Source organism: Eretmochelys imbricata, chromosome 8, assembly GCF_965152235.1.
Source record: "Eretmochelys imbricata isolate rEreImb1 chromosome 8, rEreImb1.hap1, whole genome shotgun sequence".
Taxonomy (NCBI): domain Eukaryota; kingdom Metazoa; phylum Chordata; order Testudines; family Cheloniidae; genus Eretmochelys; species Eretmochelys imbricata.
The window spans coordinates 74,693,732-74,719,724 of NC_135579.1; the positions used below are offsets into that span (position 1 = coordinate 74,693,732).

A 25,993-nucleotide genomic window follows, 5' to 3' on the forward strand; every position below is an offset into this window, starting at 1 on the left:
CCAACAAAACTTTGCTAAGTGCCAAGTAAAGCTATCTGCAGTTGTGTGAAGGACTAACCTGTAAAAAGGTACATTTATTTAGTGTGCTGCAAATGCATTTTTGTTTTTTTAATTTAAAAAGTTTCCATTTTTATACCACTGCTACATTTATCATGTTAGTTCAGATAAACATTTCATTTCAATACAGTTACAGAACTGCCATCTGTTCGCAGAAATTAGTACATCTGATTGCATTGTATCTTCCTGTCAGGAAAGGGAAAAGTAATAAGAGTGGCGGAGAAGGGAAGCTAAACAGAATTCAGGTACAGACTGGTGAAAATCTATCCATAAGACGGTGAGACACTCAGCACTTAGTACAGTCCACTCTGTCACATCACAAAATGAAAGTGACTAACAACATGGAAGATGCAGTACTGTGTGATATTAATTTCAGAAATATCATTACCTTTAAATCTTTTCTGTTCATCTCTGGCCATTTTTACAGCCAAGGCCAGTCCGATTCCTGAGGAGCAACCTGTGATGAGTACAGTTTTCTGAGCCATTATTTTCAGCTGGACGGCAGCAGATATAGTGGGAAGTCTTGCTACTCTGATGAACAATCACCTAAATGTTGTGGCTACAGCTGAGTATTACTGACCCTTTATGCTTTATTTACAGCTTCACTGAGCCAACAAAACTGAAAATGCACACCTGGACATTGTATGATTAGGGGGATAATCTCCAACTGGACACTAATAAATAGGAGCAGATGCTTCTGCATGTATACATAATCTGGATCAGAGGCTACTCTATGTACAGGCAAACTAGGCAGCTGCCAAGGGCAGTAGATTTGGTGTGGCCACTCCTCTGTCAGGATGCAGGGGCGACTGGGCCAAATTTGGGTGGCACGGAAGAAGGCACACTGACATTTACCTAGGGTGGAAAATTGTCTTGAACCGCCTCTGATGGGGATCATCAATGTACAGTACATTCAACACAATTACAACATCCATTTTAAAATCTTGCAAAACATTTGTGCCAAAAAGTTTTAGATAGTTGAATAATTAGGCCATGCATATCGGGGGAGGGAGGTGGAGTCACCATCTCCTCCTGTCATACTCCACTGCCTCTATCACAGCCCCCATGGGGGAGTACCCACAAGTCATGCACAAGAGAGTGATGACTAGTGATCTATGCAGTCACAGATAAACTATCCACCCCTACTTTACCCTCCACATTGGGGTACGAAGGGTGCACATGAAGCATAGCTCCCTGCTGTTCAGGCCTAGCTTCCTCCCTGTTTGTTTGTGTAACAGGACAACACTTATCCAGATTATAGTCCAATCTCTCCACAGCCACAGTGGCGGGGTCAGATTTTGTCCCTCAAAGAGGCACACAAGGATTTAACCACACAATGCCAATTGACGATATATTATTAAATGTTTGCAACTAAAAGTCCTAATAGAACATCTGGAAGAAGTGAAATGGAAAAAGGAGTGTGGCTTTGAAGAGAGAGACAGAAAGATGACTGAACGCTCCTGAGAGTTTTCCCAATGTTCCACTTGCCTCTGCTCCAATCCAAAACATTTTATGTTTTTTTCCCTATTTTTGCAGCTTTCCCTTGTTATTTGCAGTTTGCCTCCTTTCCCGTTAGAGTTTCCAATGCTTTTACCTTTCCTTTTTAGTAAATTTTTATATTACTATTCATTTATAACAAAACATGATAGTCATATGGAGAAAAGCTTAATTTACATGTATAATCACATATTTAAGTCTTTCACTAAAATATAAAGGTTACTCACCTGTAACCAGAGTTGTTTGAGATGGACTCTGCCTATTTATGCTCATGGGATGTGCCAATTGCGTGCAGTTTAGACTGGAATTTAAGCAATGATTGTTGGAAAAACTCCTCTGCCCTCTTTCTTACTCCCGCCAACATTTGCAAACATCCTGAGGGCAGTTATAAGAAGGGACATAGAGCTCCAACCACCTCAGTTCCTTCCACCACTCAGTCAGGTTCCATTTAGAAATTAGGACTCCAAGGAAGAGGGTAAGGTGGGCAGGGAATGTGAATACACATAGCAGATCTCACAGTTCCAGGTAAGTAACCTTCATTTCTTCCTCTAGTGAGCGACTTCTGCATATTCTCACTCATGGAATAGTTTAAAAAACCGTAAGCTCGTAAGGAAGGATATGGAGTCCTAATTAAACAGAGACTGCAGAACTGCTCTGCCAAATCTAGCATTTTATTTGGATACCAAGTCTAGAGAAAGTACGAACAGAACCCAAGGTTGCTGCCTTATATATAGTAATAGCCATGTTTTACAAACTTATCAGGGATTGAGGAATTTAAAATGGAAAAGTTCATAAAATTGAACATCTCAAAGTTACAGTAAATGTGGTGCATAAGTTGCAGTATAGTGCACTGCATCACTTTGTCTTTCAAATCACAGTGAAGCCATTTCCAATACACTGACGGCATTGGAATGTGAAGCAGTGTTGACTTGTTCTTCATCAACATCACTTTCATATGATTTTTTATCCCTGCTTTGAAAAATAGTTTGTCACTGGTCTTTTGTAAGACTGGCATTTGTAAAATTAAATCTGTAAGGTATTTCAATGAGTGGGGCATAGATGCTGCTTTGGTTGTAGTGGAATGGGCTCTAATCCCTTAAGGGAGAGAGACTGGTGTTAAATTATAAAACTTGTGGATATATAATTAAACCCATTTAGAAATTATTTGGCCCTTTTTTCTGCCTAAATAAGGGAGAGTACACTAAGATTTTTTAAAATGTACCAAAACTATCTAAAACCTATTGAAGTGTTGGTCTGAAAGGCACTGAAGAGAAGGTTGATGGATTGAGCATTTTCTGAACTGTCAGCTGGATGTGATAGAATGGAACGGAGGGAGCTCAGCTGGAGTGCCACACTCCCTTTTTATAACATAGCTCTCAAAACATTCACAAATGGTGAGTAGAGGGGCACATTAGATATTTTAACTGCTAGTTCCACAGTCTAAACCACACCTGGCCAGCACATCCCATGAGTGGAAATATGTAGAGGCCACTCAAAGTGCTATTAAGTGAATTGAGGCAGTGAATAAACAGCAATTAAGCAAATAAAGACACCATTTCAGAGGGCATTGTAAGAAAGGGAATTCATAATGCACCAGGTCTAACACAAGTAGTTGTTGGGTATTTGATTAGGAGAGTGATAGTTCCCCAACAGCAGCCGAATCAGAGAGGGGGAAGTAACTCCCTGGTTGATTTCCCTCTATCTTCATCAGTGAAAGAAGAGAAGAGCCACACCCAGAAGAAGTGAAAATAAAGAGATATCCTAAGGCGGTTACAAGACAAGCGCTGTAGCAGAACAGTTCTAACGGTCACTCAGATGCAAAAGCCCTTTGCGTTTTGCTTCCTGAACAGGCTGAAGGAACTCGCATGCCTTGAGATCTTACTACCAAAAACAAAAAAACTTACACACAAACAGGTTTGGCTGAAAAGTTTGGATTAGATCTGAATTCCTCCCAAATTTGGGGGTATTTAGAGCTGGGAATTTAGTATGGGTCCACCCTTAATGTTACAATATGTCCATATACATGGTTAACAAATAGATAAATTACAAGTCAGTAAGAAACGTCTGAGTGGGTCTCTTGCAACTTTAGAGCTACATAAAATGATACTAACAGTTACACTTCTAAATAGCATTCAGGATGACAATGCTTCCAGTATACACAGAACAAGAATATTTTCCAAGAATCAATAATCCCATATTATCTAATACAGTTTGGAAAAGTGCACTCAATGTTCCAGTATCGTTAATAACCATTTTATATAGGCATATAAAGAAATGACTTGTTTAGATCCCTACTAAAGTGAAATTATGGTTTGGCACAAAGGCTTTCCCTACTTTCCAAACTAATAAAAATACATTTGCTAATGTAACAAGCAGAATAACTAGCTTTTCAAATAAGGCACAAGATGACATCTAAAATGAATGAGCTAAATGTAATTATAATTTAACCTTGGCTATCAGGTTTGATCCTGACTTCACTAGGGAAAGCAAATGGCCAGATAAAAAATTTCAGCTCACACTGTATTTAGCTGATTCAGCTATTAGACAAAATGCTTCCGCTGTTCATGCACATTTATATTTAGCACCTGTAAGAGGGGCAACCTAGGCTTTATACAACCTATGATGATGAAATTCCAATGATGTGGTAATGCAACTCTAATTAAGGGCTGGTTAAGCTTTCCATTTGAAATCCTGGTTTGAGAGGTCTAACGTTTAAAGTTCTATTGTTTTAAAAGATCTGTCTGAAACTTGGCACACACGTTATTAGCCTAGAGGCCTATTGGTTTGTTTAGAGGAAAAAAATGGTTTAAATCTTCTGAACTGTTTTTCTGTTATTACACTGGCCAAGACAGTTCTAATAGATTTTATTGTTGTTGTTCTGTAGGGAAGCAAATGGCTTGATGAAAAAAATTTAAAATGTGGTTATTTCCAAAAGTAAACTAAGTCCTTCTGTTACAGTGCATAAATCTTTCCAAACAGCCAAAACCAGTTATACATTATTTGGGGCTGTAAGAACATGTATCTTGTGTATTTAGGCCTTCTCTATAGGAGCAAAATCTGTACCTGTATTTCAGGAGCTGCCAGCACCAGTGGAGCAGGTTTTCCTGACACTGGTAAAAATGCCTGAGCTCTGTGTCTGTACAGCAATTTCATTTGCACAGCTGCTGAAATACAAGTGCTAGTTTTACTGGTTGAGATGCACCCTTAATGATTTCTAAATATGCACATTTGGGCCTTAAATTCTTAACTGCATTACACTATTATTTTCTGTTCTTCTGAAACACTTTCATTGCTAATAGCTTTGCTGATGCGTTTTTCACGCAAGTACATTTTTAGCATGGCTCATTCTGAGTGATTTAATACTATAAAGCTTTGGAATCTCAACTGTGTAGATTCAGGATTTCATAGGGGATTCAGACTTCATGCCCTTAAGTCCACCTAGTTCCTGGATTTGTTGTATATGATCCCTATACATCTGTTTGTTTGTTTTTTAACTTTAGAGACTGGGGGCGTAGAGAAGACATTTTTAAGGGCTAAATTGAGTGAGATTTTTGTGAAGTTAAAAACCAAATGACATAACTTCATGTATTAATTTACAACTTAAAATAAGACAACTTAAATGCACAATTCTGCTTCCACTGAAGCACATGGGAACTTGTCCATGGACCTCAAAAGGAGCAGGATTAGGCCTTGAATTTCCTTCCCCTAACAGTGAATGAAACTACTTGTGGGAGTGAGACAAGCAAGATTTTGTTTAAAGTCTTGACTCAATATTATGCTCACCCTATATTCTAAATTGCCTTATATTTGATGGTTTGAAGAAAAGCCTTGTCAGCAACAGTGTATTTTTACTACACTAAAGATAAAACGCTCTCAACAAAAATTGCTAATGAAGCAGTGATTCAGGATCACTTTTAGGTAGAATTTAGATATAAAGATTAAGGACTCTGATTTTAAAAATCCTAGTCACAAAGGACCAGCCAAATTTATCCCTATAATTTAAGGATTTTTTTTTTAAAAAAAAAAAAATCCTTTATTTCCAAAACAAAGTTACCATACAAATTATTTCAAAGCAATAATATTAAAACAAAATTGGAAAAACAAGAGGGTTGGGATTTACAATCAATATAAATATATTTAACTGTGTACATCACGACTGAATTAAAAATGTCTTCTTTGAATGCAATGCTGTGTTAAAACAATTTCACTTATGTTTTATTGCTTGTCAGACGGCAATAGTCTTTCTTCACAATCTTTGTCCCTGAAACAGATATGTATGCTAGTTAAAGTAGTATTTGTAGTCAGAATCTTACTTTCAACTTCCTTGTTTAATTTGCCAGATCAAAATCCATTTGTATTGAGGGTGGTCTTGCAGTAATATCTCTTTATAGTTTCTCTTAAATAAGCTCTCTCTTATGGAACTGATCAGACATTAAAATAAACTAGTTACAGCATGTTTGATAGCCACACAGTCTCTGTCTCACATCCCGCAGCCTGGCCTAGAAACATTAATAGGTGTTGCTTTATAATAGTTTCTACCACAGTAAGAGACAACTTCTCTGGAAATCCATAAATGCCAGCATTTAGATACATAATATAGTACAGACCACAGGACTAAAATATCTCAATATTTAATAAATAAATATATTATAATGTAGTCTACAGATATCCAACAGTTGCTCAGACTCCACACTGACTTATACAGTACTTTGATAAGAATACAAAAATCTTGTAAATAAGAAAACAGATTAAGCAGAATAATTTGTGAATACTCATATTTATAATCCGATTAAATCCGTAACTAATATACATTTTAAAGGAATAATGTCATTAGCAACATTACTGTAACTATCAAAACTGTAAGAATTTTAAAAATCAGATTTTTCTCCAGTTGTGCCATTTGTATTCTGCACTTCACTCAGCTTCAATAGTGAAAGTGAACTAGTCAGTTTCATTTGGTTTATATATCTATTTCACTTTCCATAAGGAAGTGTTGGCTGCTAAGAGTCACTACTAGGAATAGTTATGTTGTGGAAGACTTTAAAGGCACCAAAGTAAAGGCAAACAAAAACTTCACCTCAAAGAGTGTTGTGTTCAAGTCCCCAGTATTGTAGGGGAATTTTTTTTAAAAAAAATTCTTTATTGAAATGCTAATAAAATATGAATTATTAAATATTTCTGTTGACACAGGGGAAATATCTGCTGTCATTTACGCCAATATAAACTGGGAGCAGTCCCATTAAAGTTAGTGGAATTATTCTGGTGCAACTGAGAGGAGAAGTTGGCCTATTATGTTTTGTGAATGTTTTAAACAAAAAGTTAAATTTTGGGCCTTAGTTACTTGACAGTGTATCTTTAATAAAAAAAACAAAATAACTTGGGTGATCTATGAAATGGCTTCACTAAAATGTGATCCACACCCTGGATAAATCTGGGAACTCGTTGCCATAAATAGATACAAACGTTAATGAACCATCCCTATATAAAAAGTCACAATTAAATTAAGAATTACTGTACCACAAACCACATTCTTGATTCTCCTTTGAGTTTGTACTACATGATATTTGTACAGAAGCATTTTCAGACTGCCTCATTTCTTTGTTGATATATTTTAGCATTCCACTAAGTGTCTGGAAGTCATTACTGTCTGATGTCACATCTTCATCTACAGTGTATGTGAGGGGATCGAATGAAGATTCATTCAAACTGTTTGGTGCAGTATGAAGAAAATCCTTTTGACTCTCTGGAATCATTGAGGGCTGTAACGTAAGCATTTGTTTGAAGTCTTTTAACATGTTTTTTGATAGATCTAGGGAATCATCATCTTTAACACCTAAGTCACTAGCACTTATAGAACGACGCAGTTTTCTATGTTTGAAGTATGACGTATGAGAATGTTTGAAAGAATCCTGTTCTTGAACATCGAAGAGCGTATGATCTGATAATACAAGCGGGATTGGTAGCTTCTTGATGCCTTCTGTTCTCTCATGCCCAGCAATTCTCGTTTGTAATCTCGTTACTTCAGATTCCTACAGTGCAATAAAACAAATATTTTTCATTTTTTTAAATGCTAATGTTCATTAGAACTATCCTCTGTATTCTGTGCCATGTGTAAATATATTTCCCACTACCTCCTTAATGACTGTGGAATCATCATCATCTTGCCTCTCACTCAATCCTGGACATCATCTTTGACTTGGAGCTCTCTCTAGGTCTTCATGCCCAGGCTAGATCTAAATCTTGCCTATTCTTTCTGCATAGCATCTACATCAGTGGTTCTCAAAGCAGATCTGCTGCATGTTTAGGGAAAGCCCCTGGCTGGCCGGACCGGCTTGTTTACCTGCCGCATCCGCAGGTTCAGCCAATCGCGGCTCCCACTGGCCGCGGTTCGCCGCTCCAGGCCAATGGGGGCTACGGAAAGCAGCGCGGGCCAAGGGACGTGCTGGCCGCCCTTCCCACAGCCCCCATTGGCCTGGAGCGGCAAACCGCGGCCAGTGGGAGCCGCGATCAGCTGAACCTGCAGACGCGGCAGGTAAACAAGCTGGTCCGGCCAGCCAGGGGCTTTCTCTGAACAAGCGGCAGACCGGCTTTGAGAACCACGGATCTACAGGACTAAAACTGTCATCCAGGTTCTGACCTCATGTCTCAATTATTGCAATATCCTTTTCTCTGTCCTTGACAACTAGAGTCTTGCCCTGCTCATATCCATTCAGAATAATTTTATGCAAAGATAATTTTCTCAGTCCATCATTAACATCTCCTCTTTGCATCCCTTTCTCTATTACATCAAACACAAGGTACCTGACCTCACTTTCAAGGCCCTTCCTGGCCTATCCCACCCTACCTGTCATCTCTCACTCACTATAGAGATGTCAAATCTTGCCTCTGACTGGCAAATGATGCCAGCCATCATCATCCACTGGTCACATTTTCAAACAAGCACCTTCATGCTTTCTCCCATGTTGCCCCTCATGCTTTTAAGGAGCTCCCCTGCAAACATTGACGAAGCTACCTCATTATCTTTCTTCTAATCCAGTGGTTCTCAAGCTTTTGTACTGGTGACCCCTTTCACATAGCAAGCCTCTGAGTGCGACCCCCCCCCCCCGTTATTAATTAAAACCACTTTTTTATATATTTAACACCATTATAAATGCTGGAGGCAAAGCAGGGTTTGGGGTGGAGACTGACAGCTCATGACCCCCCATTTAATAACCTCACAACCCCCTGCGGGGTCCTGACCCCCAGTTTGAGAACCCCTGTTCTAAGCCCTCCTTAGAGCTCTCCATTGCCCTGATGTCTACAAAAAACAAAACAAAAACTGACAGTGGTTAGGCCACTAATGTGCTGAGACCACTGCCATTCATGCTGACCAATACAGTCTCATTTCCTTGTACTCCTCCAGCCAACAGTCTGTTGCGTCTTGGCATGTACTTAGATTGTAAGCTTTCTGGGGCACGCACTGTCTTTTTATTCTGTGTTTGTACAGCGCATAACACAATTGGTCCTGGTTATAACGTGCACTCTTAGGCACTATCATTATACAAACAAAATGATGATTCACCTGCAAAGTCCCTTAGTACCAACATCAGGGTCAATTTTTATTTGGTGCCAAACAGAAATCAGCAACAATATGATCATAATCATACAAAGGGCAGAGTTATGATATTTCCAACATATACAAATGCCTGGAATACCATGTGGAAGGCAGTCTCACTGTAAGCATCTCTCATTAGAAAACTGCGCTTCCATTTTTCTGGTTTCAAAGACCCGCCCTTTGAAAAAAATCCATTTCCAAAATGAAGGACATTAGAAAAACTGGAGAACAATTGCCATCTTAAATCTACAGAACAAGAGATTCACACTAAGATGGCCCATTTGGGACATGCTATAAAACAGTGGAAAAAAGACTGATACCCAGACTGGGGGGGAGGGGAATTAACTGCCACCCACGCTCAGCACTTCCATGAAGGAAGCCCTCAGCTAGCGTTGGAGTGTACAAGAGGAGACAGAAGTAACGTTTGCCATAAAAACAGAAATTTTATTAGAGTTGACAATCCTCAGTGACACCAACAGTTCATCAATAAAATTTCTAAGGGAAAAAGAGGACTACTGGGACAGAAAAACCTCCATATCTATCTAGCACAATGTGAATACTTGTGGAGAGAAAAGTCTGAAAAACTCATAATGCTGCATTTTTAAAGAGATATTATGGGCAGTGAAAATCAGTATAAAAGATGAGTCTCTTGCCAGCAGTCACTGCAAAAATTTTAATAAAGAAAATCAAAATCATAAGTTTGAGGGAGTTGGGAAAATTAAGATGAATATAGAAGTAGAATCTGAAAAGCAGTGAAGCAGTACCTCAAATGTCAATAGACTTGAACAGGGAAGTGAAACGTGGCTCTTCTCCTTTCAAAGTTGTACCTAGTGGAGTGGGCAGTGTACTAGCAATAAGCACTAGCAGTAAAGTACCATCTTCTCTCTCAGGGTTTTACACTGCCATCCACCACTAGAGTATCTGAGTGCCTTCTACACAAACTAGATTTAGCAACAGTTATGTTCTTACTAGGCTTCATGGAGTCTCTGGCTTTCCTCCCTTACTGAGGAATGGGAACTCTGCTTGGGGTAGGTTTTCTATTTCTTTCCTGCGAAGAGGAAAAGCAGATGATTGATGTTGTGAATGTCATTCTGTTTATGGTGGAAAAGCTATATCAAAAAGTAACTGTGGAAATATCTTTGAGAAATCATGGAGGATGGGTGAGGTCCCAGAGGACTAGCGAAGGACAAACAGTACCTATCTTTAAAAAGGAGAACAAAAAGGACCTGTGGAATTATAGACCAGTCAGCCTAACTTTGATACATGGAAAGATACCAAAACAAATTATTAACAAATCAGTTTGTGAGTATCTAGAGGATAATGGGGTTATAAGGACTAGCCAACCATGGATTTGTCAAGAACAAATCATGCCAAACCAACCTAATTCATTCTTTGACAGGGTTACTGGACTAGTGGATAGGGTGTTAGCAGATAACGTATTATGTCTTGATTGTAGTATTGCTTTTGACACAATCCATATGACATTTTCATCTACAAACTAGGGAAACATGGTAGACAAAATTACTAGGTGGGGTCAAAATTGATTGAAAGACCATACTTAAAGAGCAGTTATCAATGATTTGCTGACAAACTGGGTGGAGGGTAGGTGGAAGATGGAAGGGTCCTACCTAATAGGATCCTGCAGGAGTCAGTCCTGGGTCCAGTACTATTCAATATTTTCATTAACGATTTGGATAACGCAGTAGAGAGCAGGCTTATAAAATTTGCGGATGACACCAAATTGGGAGGGGTTGTTAACACTTTGGAGGACAGGATTAGAATTCAAAACAACTTTAAACAAATTGATTTCAGACCAATTCTCCAACCAGATGAAATTCAATAAAGAGAAATGCAAAAGTACTATGCTTATGAGGGGAAAAAAATGAAATGCACATCTACAAAATGGGGAATAACTGGCTAGGCAGTAGTACTGCTGAAAAGGATCTGGCAGGGTTATACTGGATCACCAGATTGAATATGAGTCAACAACGTGATGCATTTGCAAAAAATTCTGGGGGTGTATTAACTGGAGTGTTGTATTTTAAGACATGGGAGGTCATTGTCCTGCTCTTCTCAGGACTGGAAAGGCCTCAGCTGAAGTATTGTATCCCATTGGGCAACACACTTCAGGAAAGATGGGCAGAGAGTCCAGGGAAGAAAACAAAAACAGTAAAAGATTCAGAAAAAACTTGACCTAAAAGGAAAAAAGTTAAAAAAGTTTAATCTTGAGAAAAGAAGACTTGAGTGGGATCTGATAACAGTCTTCAAATATGTTAAGGGCTATTATAAAGAGGATGGTGATCAATTGTCCTCCATATCCACTGAAAGTAGGACTAAAAGAAATGGGCTTAATCTGCAGAAATGGACATTTATATTAGATATTAGGAAAAATTTTCTAACTCTAAGGGTAGTTAAGCTCTGGAAAAGAGTTCCAAGGGCTGCTGTGGAATTCCTGTCAAAGAAGGTTTTTAAGAACAGGTTGAACCAACATCTGTCAGGGATGGTCTTGATTTAGTAGGTCCTGCCTCAGCACATGGGGCTGTACTTGGTGATCTCTCAAGATCCCTTCCAACCCTACATTTCTACGATTTCCTAAAGGTAATCAGATTAATCTAACCTCCTCTGAAAATTCATTCTACAGCTGGATCCCTTCAACTGAGAATGGTTTGTCCTGATTTCTTAAGCACTTTATTCTGGGCTTTATGATCTGCATTGTCCTAGAGAAGCAGAACTGTCTACCTGTAAATTAGAACATCTACTGAAGAAACTTTTATCTAACCTAGCACACTAGAAAAAAGAAACCTGTTAAAGAAATGTTAGACATCACCATACAGAGCTACTCCTGCTAGTTATACACTAGGTGGTAACACTGGAATTTTGACATTCTGACACCTGTTGTATTTTAGCTTTTCCCTTTAAAAAGAGGGGGGCCATCTAGCTGTTTACATCCTGCACCTATATCTGTATGATCTTTTTACATCTAATTAAAATAAATGGGGTTTGTGATGTGACACCAGCCCATAAGGGGTTAATGGAGCCCTTGGGAGGCTGCACAGGAGGCAGCCAATCAGAGAGGGGCTGCGAGGAGCAGCCAATCAGGGCCAGGCTGGCCCATATAAGGAGAACTGCAGAACAGAGCAGCTTCAGTAGCTCAAGGAGGGAGGACTGGCTGCCTTGCAAGAGGAAGAAAGCTAACACCTTGGACAGAGCAGTGCGGGTCAGGGGAGCAAGAGTGAATTCCCAGCTGACTGCTAGCATGCTGAGGCCAGAGACAACAGCAGATAAGGTGCTGGGGCTGTGAGGAAGTGACCCGGGGAAGTAGACAGAGTCCTATTTAGAGGGAATGCAGCACGTAGCTGTCATCTACAGGGTCTCTGGGCCAGGACCTGGAGTAGTGGGCTGGCCTGTCTCCACTCACGACTCAGGAAGTGGCTGCACAACGAACTGCCTTTCCCCCAGAAGTGGGGGAGAACCGAGTGCAGCACAGCCAGAGAGTTGTGTCATGAAGAGGATGCCGCGGTCCTGAGAGTCATGTGGGTCCCCGTAGCAGAAGTGACGGCAGCAAGACACCACCAGAAGAGGACACAGAGCTAATTCCCAAGACAGCCAGCAGGAGACGCTGCAGTGGTGAGTCGCACGCTGTCACAGGGTTACATGGACTATTATTATTACAGTATATATTCACAATAGTGTATTTCCTTAAGAATTTTTACATTTGTAAAACACAAAATTGGTCTTTTGTAAAGACATTTTTGCATAAAACAAAATGGCTAAGTTATAAGGTGTGTAGATGTATATTAATTCATTGTGGACTGAACGGCTCTGACACAATCCACTCATACAGCATGTGTAATCCTCTGCCGCTCTCAAATCCAGTTCTTCCACATGGCAGAGTAAAACTCAGGCCTATACAGTAACTCTTCTAGGTACTTCTCATTCCTTGTAAAAACAAACATGAGGTAAAACAGGGTAATTAATTTGTTGGCATAAGGGAGCCTTTGTTTTTGCCCACAGACACCTTAAATGTCTCATGTACAACACATTGCTGTGTTAACTTACCTTCACAAGCAGTGCTTCATTTGCAGCTTGAACCATTTCATTTCTGGCCTGAAGTTGTTGCTGAAGATTATTGACAGTGTCCTGAGCCTCTTCTAACTCCTGCTGCAGCTGCTGCAATTGTCCACTTAGATGATGAGAGCCAGATTTCTGGCTGTCTGTGGACATCTGCCACCTTTCCTGATTGGTCTGATGTGCAAGCTTCTAGAAGTTTTAAGAAATAAAGTGAAAAAAATTATACAGATTTTGTTTTATGCCAACTTTCCTAAATACTATTCTTTCTCATTTCACATAATATATGTATAGACTGGAAGGGGTGCAAGTAACAAATTTCAAAACTCATCACCATTAACACATCAGGGGGTTTTGACTAAGAAAAAATGGTTACTAACCTTCCTTAACTGTTGTTGTTCGAAATGTGTTGTACATGTTCATTCCACACTAAGTGTGTGCATGCCCTGAGTAGTTGCCAGAAATTTTTTCCCCCTCAGTGGTACTGGTCAGGGTGGCTTGAGCGCCTTCTGCTGATGCGCACTGATAGTGCCAGAATAAAGCACCCAGCTGACCCTGCGCCCCCTCCGTTCCTTCTTTCCAGAAAACACTAATGTAGAGGGGCAGAAGGGCAGGTCATGGAATGGGCATGTGGAAGACATCTTGAAAAACAACAGTTACGGAAGTTTAGTAACTTTTTTTCTCTTCGAGTGACTGCACATGCATTTCACGCCAAGCGTCTCCCAAGCAATTGAATAGGTGAAGGAGTTCATGTATACACACACCCACTGCAGAACAGCTTGGCAAAATTTGGCATCGTCTCTGGAATGCTGAATAATGGCATACTGGGAGGAGAATGTGTACACACCAATAACCAGGTCACTGTTTTACAAGCGTCCTGAATAGGAATCTGCACTATGAATGCTGCGGAGGATGCTTGAGACCTTGTGGAATGAGCAGTCAGAATAGCTGTTGGCGAAACATCTGCCTGATCGTAACAAGTGCAAATACATGAAATAATCCAGGATGAAATTCTCTCTAAAGAGATTGGGATGCCTTTCATCCTGTCAGCCAAAGTTATGAACAGTTGGGTAGACTTTTGGAATGGTGTAGTTCTTTTTATGTAGAATGCTAAGGCTTGTCTAATGTCCAGCTTCGGGTAGAATCAGTAGGCAGACTGCCGGATTGCTAAGAAATTGCAAAAACAGTTTTGGAGGGGAAACTGGGGTGAGGGGAAATACATCTTATCTTTAAAAGAAGACTGTGTACAGAAGTTCTGAAGTGAGGGCACAGAGCTTTGGCTGAAGTGTTGGCCACTAAGAAAACCACTTTTCAGGAGAGGTATAATAAGGAGCACGTTGCCAAAAGGTTCAAATGGCAGTCCCAAAAGCTTCGATGAGACCAAGTTCAGGTCCCAGGGAAGAACTGCTTCTCTTACTTGGGGGGTATGACCTTCCTAGGCCTTTGAGGAATCAGACAGACATGTCATTTGGGGAAGAAAAACAAACAAACAAAAAAACCACGAGTTACACACCTGCAGGTGGAAAGCTATTATTCCTGCAAGGTGAGCCTTGATTAAGGAGATTGCTAAACCTTGCTGTTTCAGGTGCAGTAGATACTCAAATATGTCTTGTATGGACGAACATGTGGGTGAGACTCCACACTGGGACGCCCAAACAGAGAATAGTTTCCACTTAAAGAAGTAAGTAGCTCTGTTGGAGGGCTTTCTACTACCAAGTAGGACCTGACAAACTTGCTCTGAGCAATCCTGCTCTCTGGGATTTAGCCATGAAGCTTTCAAGCCATTAGATGAAGGGAGTTCAGGTTCGGGTGGAGCAGCTGATCATGGTCCTGGGAAATCAGATCCAGACGCAACAGAAGCGTGATTGGAGTTGCCTCAAAGATCTAGAAGAGTGGAGAACCAGTTTTGACAAGCCCATGTTGGGGCTATTAGAATAACCTGGTCTAGCTTGATCTTTAGCAGCACTCTGTGCACCATAAAGATGTTCCAGCTATGATAGTAGAAAGGTATCCGTGATAGAACCCAGACTGTGCTCCTTACAGGAACACAACTGGTGACAACTCTTGTTGTACATATTTGCAAATAGGTCTGTCTTAGTCCCCCACTGCTGGAAAATGTCTCTTGCCATATCTGGGCACAGGGACCACATGTAGTGACTGGAAAAGACCTACTGAGGTGATCTGCCAACTCATTTTGCATTCCCGGAAGGTAAGATGCTTCAAGGTTGATTGACTGGGTTATGCAAAAGTCTCATAACTGCATTGCTTCATGATAAGAGGGAGGAACAAGCTCCTCCTGGCCAGCTGAGTTAAAACATGGCTGCAGTGTTGTCTGTGAGAACAGCCAAGTTTCTGCCCATAATATGCGGCAGGAAGGCCTGACAGGCCAGGCAAACTGCTTTCAGTTCCCTGATGTTGATGTGGAGAGAAAGTTCCACAAGAAACCAGAGGCCGAGTTTTGAGAGCCTCAGGTGAGCTCCCCACCCTAGCACTGACACATATGAGACCAACGTCATTAATGGTTGAGGGTGTACAAAGAAAACACTTACACAAAGCGTAAGTGGATCCAACCACCAATTGAGGGAGATGAGGACCTGCTTAGGTACCGTGAGTACAGTGTCCAGATGGTGGTGGTTTGGCAAGTACATTGAGCCCAGCCACGTCTGGAAGTATCTGAGGTGCAGCCTTGTATGTTGTACCAGGTAATGCACGAGGCCTCGTGACCTAAAAGTCTAATACAATTTCGAGCTGTTGTGAATGGATGACCTTTGAGTGCATTATCATCAGGGATCCAACTGAATGGAAATTTCCCTCTGGGAGGTAGATCCTGGTTTGAGTAGGGTCAAACTCTGTCCCAGTTAACTCTATCCTCTGCATCGGAGTGAAGGCAGATTTTTCTGCATTTATCAGAAGGCATACAGCCTTGAATGTTCATAGAATCATAGGAGATTAGAGTTGAGAGAGACCTCAGGAGGTCATCTAGTCCAACCCCAACTAAATCATCCCAGCCAGGGCTTTCTCAAGACAGGCCTTAAAAACCTCTAAGGATGGAGTTTCCACCACCTCCCTAAGTAACCCATTCCAGTGCTTCACCACCCTCCTAATGAAAGTGCTTCCTAATATCCAATCTAGACTGCCCCACTGCAACTTGGGACCATTGCTCCTTGTTGTTATCTGCCACCACTCAGAACAGCCTAGCTCCATCCTCTTTGGAACGCCCTTTCAGGTAGTTGAAGGCTGCTATCAAATCCCCCCTCACTCTTCTTTTCTGCTGACTAAATAAGCCCAGTTGCCTCAGCTTCTCCTCATAAGTCATGTGTCCCAACCTCCTAATCATTTCCATTGCCCTCCACTGGACTCCCTCCAAGTTGTCCACATCCTTTCTGTAGTGGGGGGCCCAAAACTGGAAGCAATACTCCAGATGTGGCCTAACCAGTGCCAAATAGAGGGGAATAATCACTTCCCTCAATCTGCTGGCAATACTCTTAATGCAGCCCAATATGCTGTTAGCCTTTTTGGCAACAAGGGCACACTGCTGACTCTCATTCAACTTCTTGTCCACCGTAATCCCCAGGTCCTTTTCTGCAGCCAGTCGGTCCCCAGCCTGTAGCAGTGCATGGGATTCTTCCGTCTTAAGTGCAGGACTCTGCACTTATCCTTGTTGAACCTCATCAGATTTCTTTTGGCCCAATCCTCCAATTTGTCTAGGTCACTCTTGACTCCATCCCTACCCTCCAGCGAATCTACCACTCCCCCTAGCTTAGTGTCATTCGTGAACTTGCTGAGGGTGCAATCCATCCCATCATCCAGATCAGTAATGAAGATGTTGAACAAAACCAGCCCCAGGAGTGACCCCTGGGGCACTCCACTTGATACCGGCTGTCAACTAGACATGGAGCCATTGATCACTACCCATTGAGCCAGATGATCTAGCCAGCTTTCTATCCATTTTATAGTCCATTCATCCAATCCATACTTTTTTTAAACTTGCTGGCAATACTGTGGGAGACAATATCAAAAGCTTTGATAAAGTCAAGGGATATCTCATCTACCACTTTCCCCATATCCACAGAGCCAGTTATCTCATCATAGAAGGCAATCAGGTTGGTCAGGCATGACTTGCCCTTGGTGAATCTATGTTGACTGTTCCTGATCACCTTCTTCTCCTCCAAGTGCTTCAAAATGGATTCGTTGAGGACCTGCTCCATGATTTTTCCCGGGACTGAAAGTTGACTGGATGAGTTGAATGTTGGACACTACCTGAGCCCTGGACTGGCCCTTAGCTAGCCAATCATCCAGATAAGGGTAGACATGCACCCCTAACCTCCAGAGAAAAGTGGACACTACTGCCGTGCATTTTGTGAACACCTGCTGAACCAAAGACAGACAGAGAACTGTGGGAGAACTGTGAGTGGCTCACTATGAATCTGAGGAACATTGTGTCCTTGGAATATCAATTTATGAAAATAGGCATCTCCTAAGAGTGGCGTACAAACCCCGGGATCCAGGGAGGGATAATGGATACCAGGGTGACCATGCAGAACTTTATTTTCTTGAGATAGTTGTTAAGCTGCCGCAGGTCTAAAATGGGTTTGAGCCCACCCTTGGCTTTTGGGATTAGGAAATAACGGGAATACAACCCCTTTACTCTTAAATTCTATGGAACCTCAGCCACCCAAAGGAGAGCTTGAACCTCCCAGACAACAAGTTCTTCGTGAGGGGTCCCTGAAGAGACACAGACGGAAGGTGGGAAGGAAGGGTAGAAATAAACTGGAAGGTGCACCACAGTTTCACAGTGCTCAACACCCAATGGTCCGGGGTGATACAGGACCACACACTGAGAAAGTGGAAAAGGCGATTTACAAATAAAGGCGAAAGAGTCTGGCATCACAGGAACTGGTAGAAAGTCCTCGAGCATCCCATCAAAATACCTGCTTAGAACCCCCTGGATGACTGGGGGGGAAGGTAGTGATATTGAGGTAAAAGTGGGGGGTGGCCTATGCCTAAAACCTCTGCTTCTCTCTCTCTCTGTCTCTGCAGATCCTGACAGCCAGCCAGGGCAGAATACCAGATGGCTTTTGAGGTCTGTAGGGCTTCCTTGAAAGGAGCAGCTGTGTATAATCCAAGGGATTTAAGGGTCGCCCTGGAGTCTTTTAGGCCATGCAGTTTTGCATCAATGTGTTCTGAAAAGAGTGAAGCTCCTTCAGAAGATAGGTCCCGTTGGAGTCGAGAGGACTGTAGCCACGAACTCCTGCACACGACCACTGCCAAAGCCAGGGACTTGGCTACAGAGTCAGCCGCATCCAAAGCAGCTTGCAACAAGGTCCTCACCACTGATTTTTTTCCCCTTGTCCACCAGTGAGAACTGTTGCATAGTCTCTTGTGGGAGCAAGTTCTTGAACTTCTGCATGGAGTCCTACATATTAAAATAATACCTGCCCAGCAGCACCTGCTAGTTTGCAATTCTGAGTTGGAAACTCCCAGTAGAATAAACTTTCCTACTGAACAAGTTTAATTTAAGTCTTTTGATTTTTGAGGTTTCATCCTGATGACCCTGCCTTTCTCTCTCATTGGCAGCAGCTACCAGCAGGGATCCTGGGCGGAGGATGGGGGTACAGGAACTCATAACCCTGGGCAGGAACAAAGTATTTTTGTTCAGCCCTTTTAGACGTGGGGGGAAGGGACATGGGGGTCTGCCACCAGGTCTTAACAGGGTCATCATAATGGCCTCATTGAGAGGCAGAGCTACTTTTGAGGGGTCCACAGTGGCTAAAATGTCAACCAGGCTATGGGAGGACTTTCTCTACCTCCACCTGTATGCCCAGATTTAAGGCCACCCTCTTCAACAACTCTTGGTAAGCCTTATCTGGGGGAGGCAACACTACCCCTCCTGAGACTGCCTCATCGGGAAGGAGGCCAGCACCAGCTGTGGAAGCTCTTCTCTTTTTTCCTCAGCAGGATCTGGTTGAGCTGGTTCATGCAGTTCGGCTCTGGGGTCAGTACCGGAGTCCAGACCAGGCTATGTCCAAGAGGACAATAACGCCTTTCTTTTTAGGTCACCCAATAGGCACACCTGGAATAAGCCCTGGAAACTGGGGAGAACCCCAGGGGTTCCAAAAGGACCACTGGACTGGCATAGGTCCCCAGTGACCTCCTGACCATGCACTCGATGGTACTCCTGTGTCTGGATGCACTGAAGGGTGGAAATGCCTGGAGGAGTAGCTAGAGAGAGGCTCCTTGGATGGGAGGAGTAAGACCCAACCTCCAATTCAGTCTCTCTCCAATGTCCATGGTGGTTCCATTCCTACCAGTGCCAGAGACCGGTACCATGGTTTCCCTTTTGACAGTACCGAAGGCATAGTACCAAACAATGACAGGATCCAATGGATTCCCTCCTGTCCATTACGCACCAATAACACTGAATCTTGTATTGCCGGTAATACCAGTACCAACAGCAAAAGAAATTATCTGGCAGCAGCAAACGCCATGTGATTGGTACCAATATAGTATCAGTACTGCGCTGTGTGCAGATGTTAACAGCTCTTCCAGTCCTGGACTCGACAGTGCCTGCATAGGCATCAGAGTCAACGGTGCCAACTTTTGCAGTACCAAGACAGAAGAGTAGAGTGCAATCTAAACCAATCTGATCTCCAGGCCTGGCCATCTTCAGTGCCAGGATCACCCCCTCTCAGCCATCTGGGATGGTGATCGGTGCCAGGACTCCAATACGGTAGGAGGAGCACTCCTTACTGATGGCAAGGCACTTGGTGACAAGTCTGACCGGCCTGGCTCTGACGGAGGTCTCAGTGCTGCCTCCATAAGCAAAAATTTTAGCCTGGTCTCATGGTCCTTCTTTGTGCGAGGCTTAAAGTCCCTCCAGATCCGGCAATGGTTCCCAACATGAGCTTTTCCCAGGCACTTCAGGCAGCTTGAGTAAGGGTTGAGCAGGGGCATAGCCTAGTTGCAGGAGGAGCAGAGCATAAAGCCTGGTCATCAAAGCATGCCTCGGCACAGGGGAATGGACAAAACTCTTCTAAAACACGAAGTTACGGAACTTCACTAAAATTAGCTAAAACTGACTAAAAACTAACAAACTAGACAGAGAAGAAAAGACAACTGAGAAAGCTTGCCAAAGCAAGGATAGCAGTTCTAGCGACCGTCATGGGCAGTAAGAAGAAACTGAGGGGGGCGCAAGGGGCATCAGCTGGGCGCTTTATACCAGCGTGCAGCAGCGGGCACTCAAGCTGCCTCAAAGGGTATCAAATCAGTTTGTAGTATCTGACAGACAGACATGTTAATGGAGGTATTAATTGATTTCTTTTATGGTAGCTGATGTTCTTTCAGATCAAGCAACAGCCATAGAAAGTTTTGAAGGGGCTCAGATCCTCTCTAGAATAGCTTTCCCTATATCTGAGAATGTTTCTGTGATGCCATATTTTATCCATCTTGAAACAGTGGAATTAAATTTTTTTTAAAATCGAGACATTTGTGATGAAAGGACACAGAGGATGATTTCCTAAATTGTTTTTTTCACTTCAAGTATATCTTCATTGCTTTCCTCACATCAATCTTGTGCCATGTTTTCTCTTTCTGGTGTTGGGGTTTGGGCAAAAGTGTGGCAATGCAATTTCCTATGTGGTATGAAAGGCTGTACTGCCTCCATATAAGAATGATTTGTGAATATGAAACACAATCTTGTCCTTATGGAATATGTAGCAGGGTTTACATCTTAGTAACACAGATTTCTGAGACTTGTCTTGTTGATGTGATTCCTACTAAGAAGCAGATTTTATTAGGTACAAATGATAGAGCCTGATGTCTCTAGTTAAAAGGGGTGAGGTGCAAGGGCTTGTAGTTGGGGGGTGAAGTCCAGAAACATAGATCTGACTGATGTTTTGGATAGGCACACTGCCTTTACAAAACTAGACCCCCAGAGATGGTCCACTAGTGATTTGAATAAGCATGTATTTATAACACCTTCAAATCTCAGGACCTGAGACATCATGATGAAGCAATTAAGACAAGTCCAGACTATCATAAAGAAAATCTAAATGAACTGAAATGCCTGGTTTCTTTGAGTTAATTTCTGTTTCTTAACAACTACCAAGAGCACTCTGTCCAGACTTGTGTAGACAGACCAGGTGGATGGGCTGCAGGAGAGGACAACAGTATTTAATCACCTTGGAAGAGTATTCATCCAGGTTACATTTTTAATACACAGGCTGTCTGGGTCAATTAATTTGAGTTTGGATATCGGAGCAGACCCTGTGATAGGAGATCCTGCTGGCAGGGAAGATGTACTGGGTAAGCCCTGTAAAGAGAAAAACAGCCTTCCCTGACAATTAGGAGTGAGGAGTATTATCTGGTTTTTGTACCATGGTTCCCAGAAGAGAGAATAGGAGGAAAGGGAGAGAGGACCTGGTTGGTCTCTTGGACATTTTCTTTGTGTTTTTTTTTTGTTTCTGTGTTTGTTTTTTCTCTCTCCTTTTCTCTTCTGTGCTTTGGATTCTTTACTTTTCTTTGGACTTTTGGAGGGATCTTCCTTTCTGGAAACAGTATCCCCTTTTTCTGGTTAAGGCTTTTCAGTAAGGTCTAGTCTAAGTGAGTGTCTTTAAGTCTTCCCCTTTATCAAAAATATAATTTGAGATATATTGCAAGCAAATGTCTTCATAAGAATTCACTTCTTATTCCCAAAAGTTCTGGAAGTCTGACAGTATATGTTGGATTATTTCACCAATGACTCAATTACTCATTAAAGCATGTGAGAGGGGATCCCTTCAGATTTCCCTTTTAGACCAGGGTTTGCAGGGATATCCTGACTACCTGTGAAGACTTCCTTGGGAACTTAGATAGACCAGCCTGTTGAGTACTGAGGAGGCTTTTGGAGGCATCTCCAGGGGAGTCTCAGCTCATAGACCAAGGAACAAAGGCCAAAACCTGCGTTCCAGACTCAGAACCTCTACCCCAGCTGGGCAAGGATAACCAGATTGGGAGCAATTGTTGGCAAAGTTCCCCATCTGCAGCTCCAGAGAATGTTTATTCTCTAATGGAATACTGTTTTAGCTTAGGCTTTTCTTTTGCTTGCTCCACGATGAGGAGGAGGAAGTGGCTAGTCAGCAGTTCCATAAGTGGTACCATTCAGAAAATGCTCCAAGATGGACAGAAAAAGTTGCATTGGTGGGTAGATGATTATTCACTACTGTTCCAAAATAAGCTGTTGAGCACAAGTACCGTGGGAGCGCTAAATTGCTGCTCTATCTGCACTGCTGGATGCAGAACACTGGCAGAACGGACGTGGCCAAGCCAGAGAATCTTGGGACAAATTTCAACTGCCTTTGATATCTGCATGGAAAGGTGTGCAGTTGGTCTGGACTGAGTGGAGGAGAAAACACATGTAGCACAATACAGTAAAAATGCTAGGGTCAGTTCAGTTTTATCTTTTACCTCCTGCTCATAAGCCTCCTTCAATGAGTCTATTTCTGATGAAAGCTTTTTTATCTCGGCTTGCATTTTTGCTTGTAACTGAGCTTCACGTGCTTGGGCAGCACCCAGTTCTTCTGCCAAACGGTTTGCACGAGCTTCCTATAAGATAGTATATAATAAATGTTAATGGCACTTTGCACTTATATGGCACCTTACATCCAAACATATTAATTAAGACTGAACTTTTTTTCCCCCATTTTATGCAGTGACAACGATTAAACATTTACCTCAGTTGTCCACACTGAGTCAGTAGCAGAGCAAGAAACGGAACCAGAAGCCAGTAAGCCACAACCAGTTTCTTTTTAGGTAGTTTCTAAAGCAAATCCAAGCCAATTGAATAGCACCAGAATATATTTATATTCATTTGACTAGGATTTATTTGTAATAAACATGGTACTGGCCATTGTGTCACCATGGCCAGTACCCCCAAATGATTATTAAATCATTAGAAACAAGGTTTTATTTATTATTCAAATCAGTTTCTTTACAAATTAACTTTAAAAAAAAAAATTGTGTTACTGTTCATCCAAAGCAGTTCTAATAGATTCAGCTAAAACAGCGTGGCTGTGCAAGTAGGTATTGCCAGAGACTAATGACTGGCACAGGAGTAAATTAAATTAAATGTCACGTTCATTGAAAATATTTCATCATGACCTGTAAGGTTCACTCTCTCTTGGTATTTCTATGGCCATTATCACTGTAGTATCTGAGCACCTCTCAAACACTGATATATTTATCTTCACAACATCCTTGAGGTAGGTAAACATTATACTCATTTTACAAATGGGGGAGAGAGGCAGAGAGATGAAGTTCACAGGCAAGAGTCAGGACCAGAATCCAGACCTCCTGAATCTCAGCACAGTGTCTCAAGCATAAGAACCTCCTTCGCCTCTTTAATCATTGGGTCTTGCTTTGCAATAAAGTTACAAAACCCCCTACTGTATACCCAAGGCTCAGATATAGCTTTTAGAATAATCCCTTCCTGAATTGTCCTCAGTGTGAGGCAGAGGCTAAAAGTTATAACTCAGCCTCATGCACATACAGTAAGGGTTTTTTTTAAATAGTTTCATTGCAAAGCAAGACAGTGATGAAGGAGCAGAAGGATGCTAATGTCTTTAAGTGAAGCACAATCCCTCTGGAGCATGGTGGGAGTGAGGTAGGGGAATATACATGGTGCATGACTACCACTTAGGAGGATACAGCATGCATGCCCCTCCTCCCCACCCTCTTTGGAGGTGGCTAATACTCTCGGGGTACTAAAAGGGACCAGTATTTTGTTCAGCAGAGCTCAGGAACTGAATCTGAGTTTGACCCCGTGCAGGGAGAAGAAGAAGAAGAAAAAAAAAAAAAAAAGAGGAAGATTGGTTGAAGGCGCCCCTGCAAGAGAGTCACCCTCGATCTACTTCCTAGTAGCTAGTTTCCATATGTAAATATTTCAATTAGTTCCTTTTTGTTTTATGTACCAAAGGGACCTAGATTTTATTAAAAATAAATAAATAAATAAAAATCTCCAAGTCATTAGTATTTTAAAATTAGGGCATTTTGGGTTCACAGACACCCATATTTGAAATCTTATTGAAAGTCTAGGTTTTTGTTTAGTTGTGTTTCAATTCCAATCTGTCTTTTTTCTTAATTTTATAATAAAAATCAGCACAATACTTCATTGTCAATACAAAACTAAATACATGTATCTGTGCTGACAACTCCATACACCAAATAAACTGTATAGTCCACTTTCTAAAATCAACATTGTTCAATGAGTAATTCCACTCCCACTTAAAAGCAAAGCTATTTTGAGTATGTTACATGTTTGGTCACCTTTTCTCGAGACAGATGGTTCATTTCTTCCAGTTCTTGTGAGAGTCTGTCCGTTTCTCTTTGAGCCTGAACCAACAGCCGGCGAGTCTCCAAAAGCTCCAAGTGAATGTGCTGCATCTGTTCTCGTTCTAGCCTCAACTGCTGACCTAAATCTAATGCTTCCTTGTACTGGTCTGCAATGCACTTCTCCTGATCTTTCACTGTCTGTAATAGGTAAATAATTTAAATTCTTAAAGAAAACAGATATTGAATTATTTGGTTTTTAAATCAATGCAGCAACCCTTTTTGATTCCATTGATTCTTGGAGATTATAAAAGAAGATAGCAGATCAGACCTGTGGTCTATGGCAAGTCCTATCTATTCCAGTACTAACTCTCCGAAAATGGCCAGTACCAGATCTTCAGAGGAAGGTGCAAGAAACCCTACAGTGAACATTTTATGAAGTAACTTGCCCATAATAGAAGCTTTTTTCTAACGCACATCAATTAGTGCTTGGTTCATACCCTGAAGGATAAAAGTTTATATCCCTTCTAAAATGAATTAGATAGGATACAATATTTGTGTTCTCATTTTCCATATAAATGTCTTTTTTTTTTTTTTTTCTGAATCCTCTATAGCTCTTGGTCTCATTGATATCTTGTGGCAATGAGTTCCACAAACTTTTTTCATGCTGCATAACTAGCTATTACATTTTTAAATTTTTTTAATGTTTTGCCTTTTCAATTGCATTTCAATGAAACCCATTTCCCTAGCTAAGTCTGAAGGTTGCTAGTGCCTAAAACAAGCAGCAAGATTGCCTTAAAAGTCCCACATAATGAAAAGTTTGAGTGTGTGCTTTGGAATCCTAGTTTAATTTATGGGATTCATGATTCTGCAGACAAATACCAGGAGAAAAGTATAGAACTCTATTTTTGAAGCTTATACTCAAATCAATTTGTTAGTCTCTAAGTTGCCACAAGTACTCCTTTTCTTTTTGCAGATACAGACTAACACGGGTGCTACTCTGAAACCTGTTTTTGAAGGGAGATTTTTGAAGTCTATTTAAGCCCATGGGAGACCCCTCCATTTTGTCTTCAGCTGGCAAAGGAGATAGCCTCTCCACCCCCAGGGATACCTGAAAGAAACTGGAACAAAAGAGAGTAACTACAGGGGATGTGAGTGATTGCTGGACCCAGACTAGAAGGAGATTAGTCTGTAAAAGGAAGGTTACTGGAACTGGTGAGGTTTTGTCTGTATTCAGTTTTATTAGACATAGACTTGTGGGTTTTATTTTATTTTGCTTGGTAATTCACTTCGTTCTGTTACTACTTGGAAACACTTAAATCCTACTTTCCATATTTAATATCACTTTTTACTGATTAACCCAGAGTATGTATTAATATTGGGGGGGAGAGGGGAGAACAGCTGTGCATATCTCTCTATCAGTGTTACAGAGGGCAAACAATTTGTGAGTTTACCCTGTATAAGCTTTATACA

At 41.5% G+C, this 25,993-nt stretch overlaps 1 protein-coding gene across 9 annotated transcripts in view; it reads right to left on the bottom strand.

The window, feature by feature from the left end:
- The window catches only part of CCDC18 (coiled-coil domain containing 18), a 73,288-nt gene that overhangs the window by 1,007 nt on the left and 46,288 nt on the right, over window positions 1-25,993 (bottom strand). For 7 of the 9 annotated variants that reach the window (XM_077823799.1, XM_077823797.1, XM_077823801.1 and 4 more), the window contains 4 exons: window positions 24,518-24,721; window positions 22,661-22,798; window positions 13,208-13,408; window positions 7,056-7,583 (listed from right to left, as the gene is read on the bottom strand). In XM_077823799.1, the coding sequence (XP_077679925.1) occupies window positions 7,056-7,583; window positions 13,208-13,408; window positions 22,661-22,798; window positions 24,518-24,721 (1,071 nt within the window). The other 2 variants (XM_077823804.1, XM_077823803.1) reach the window with 2 other exon arrangements.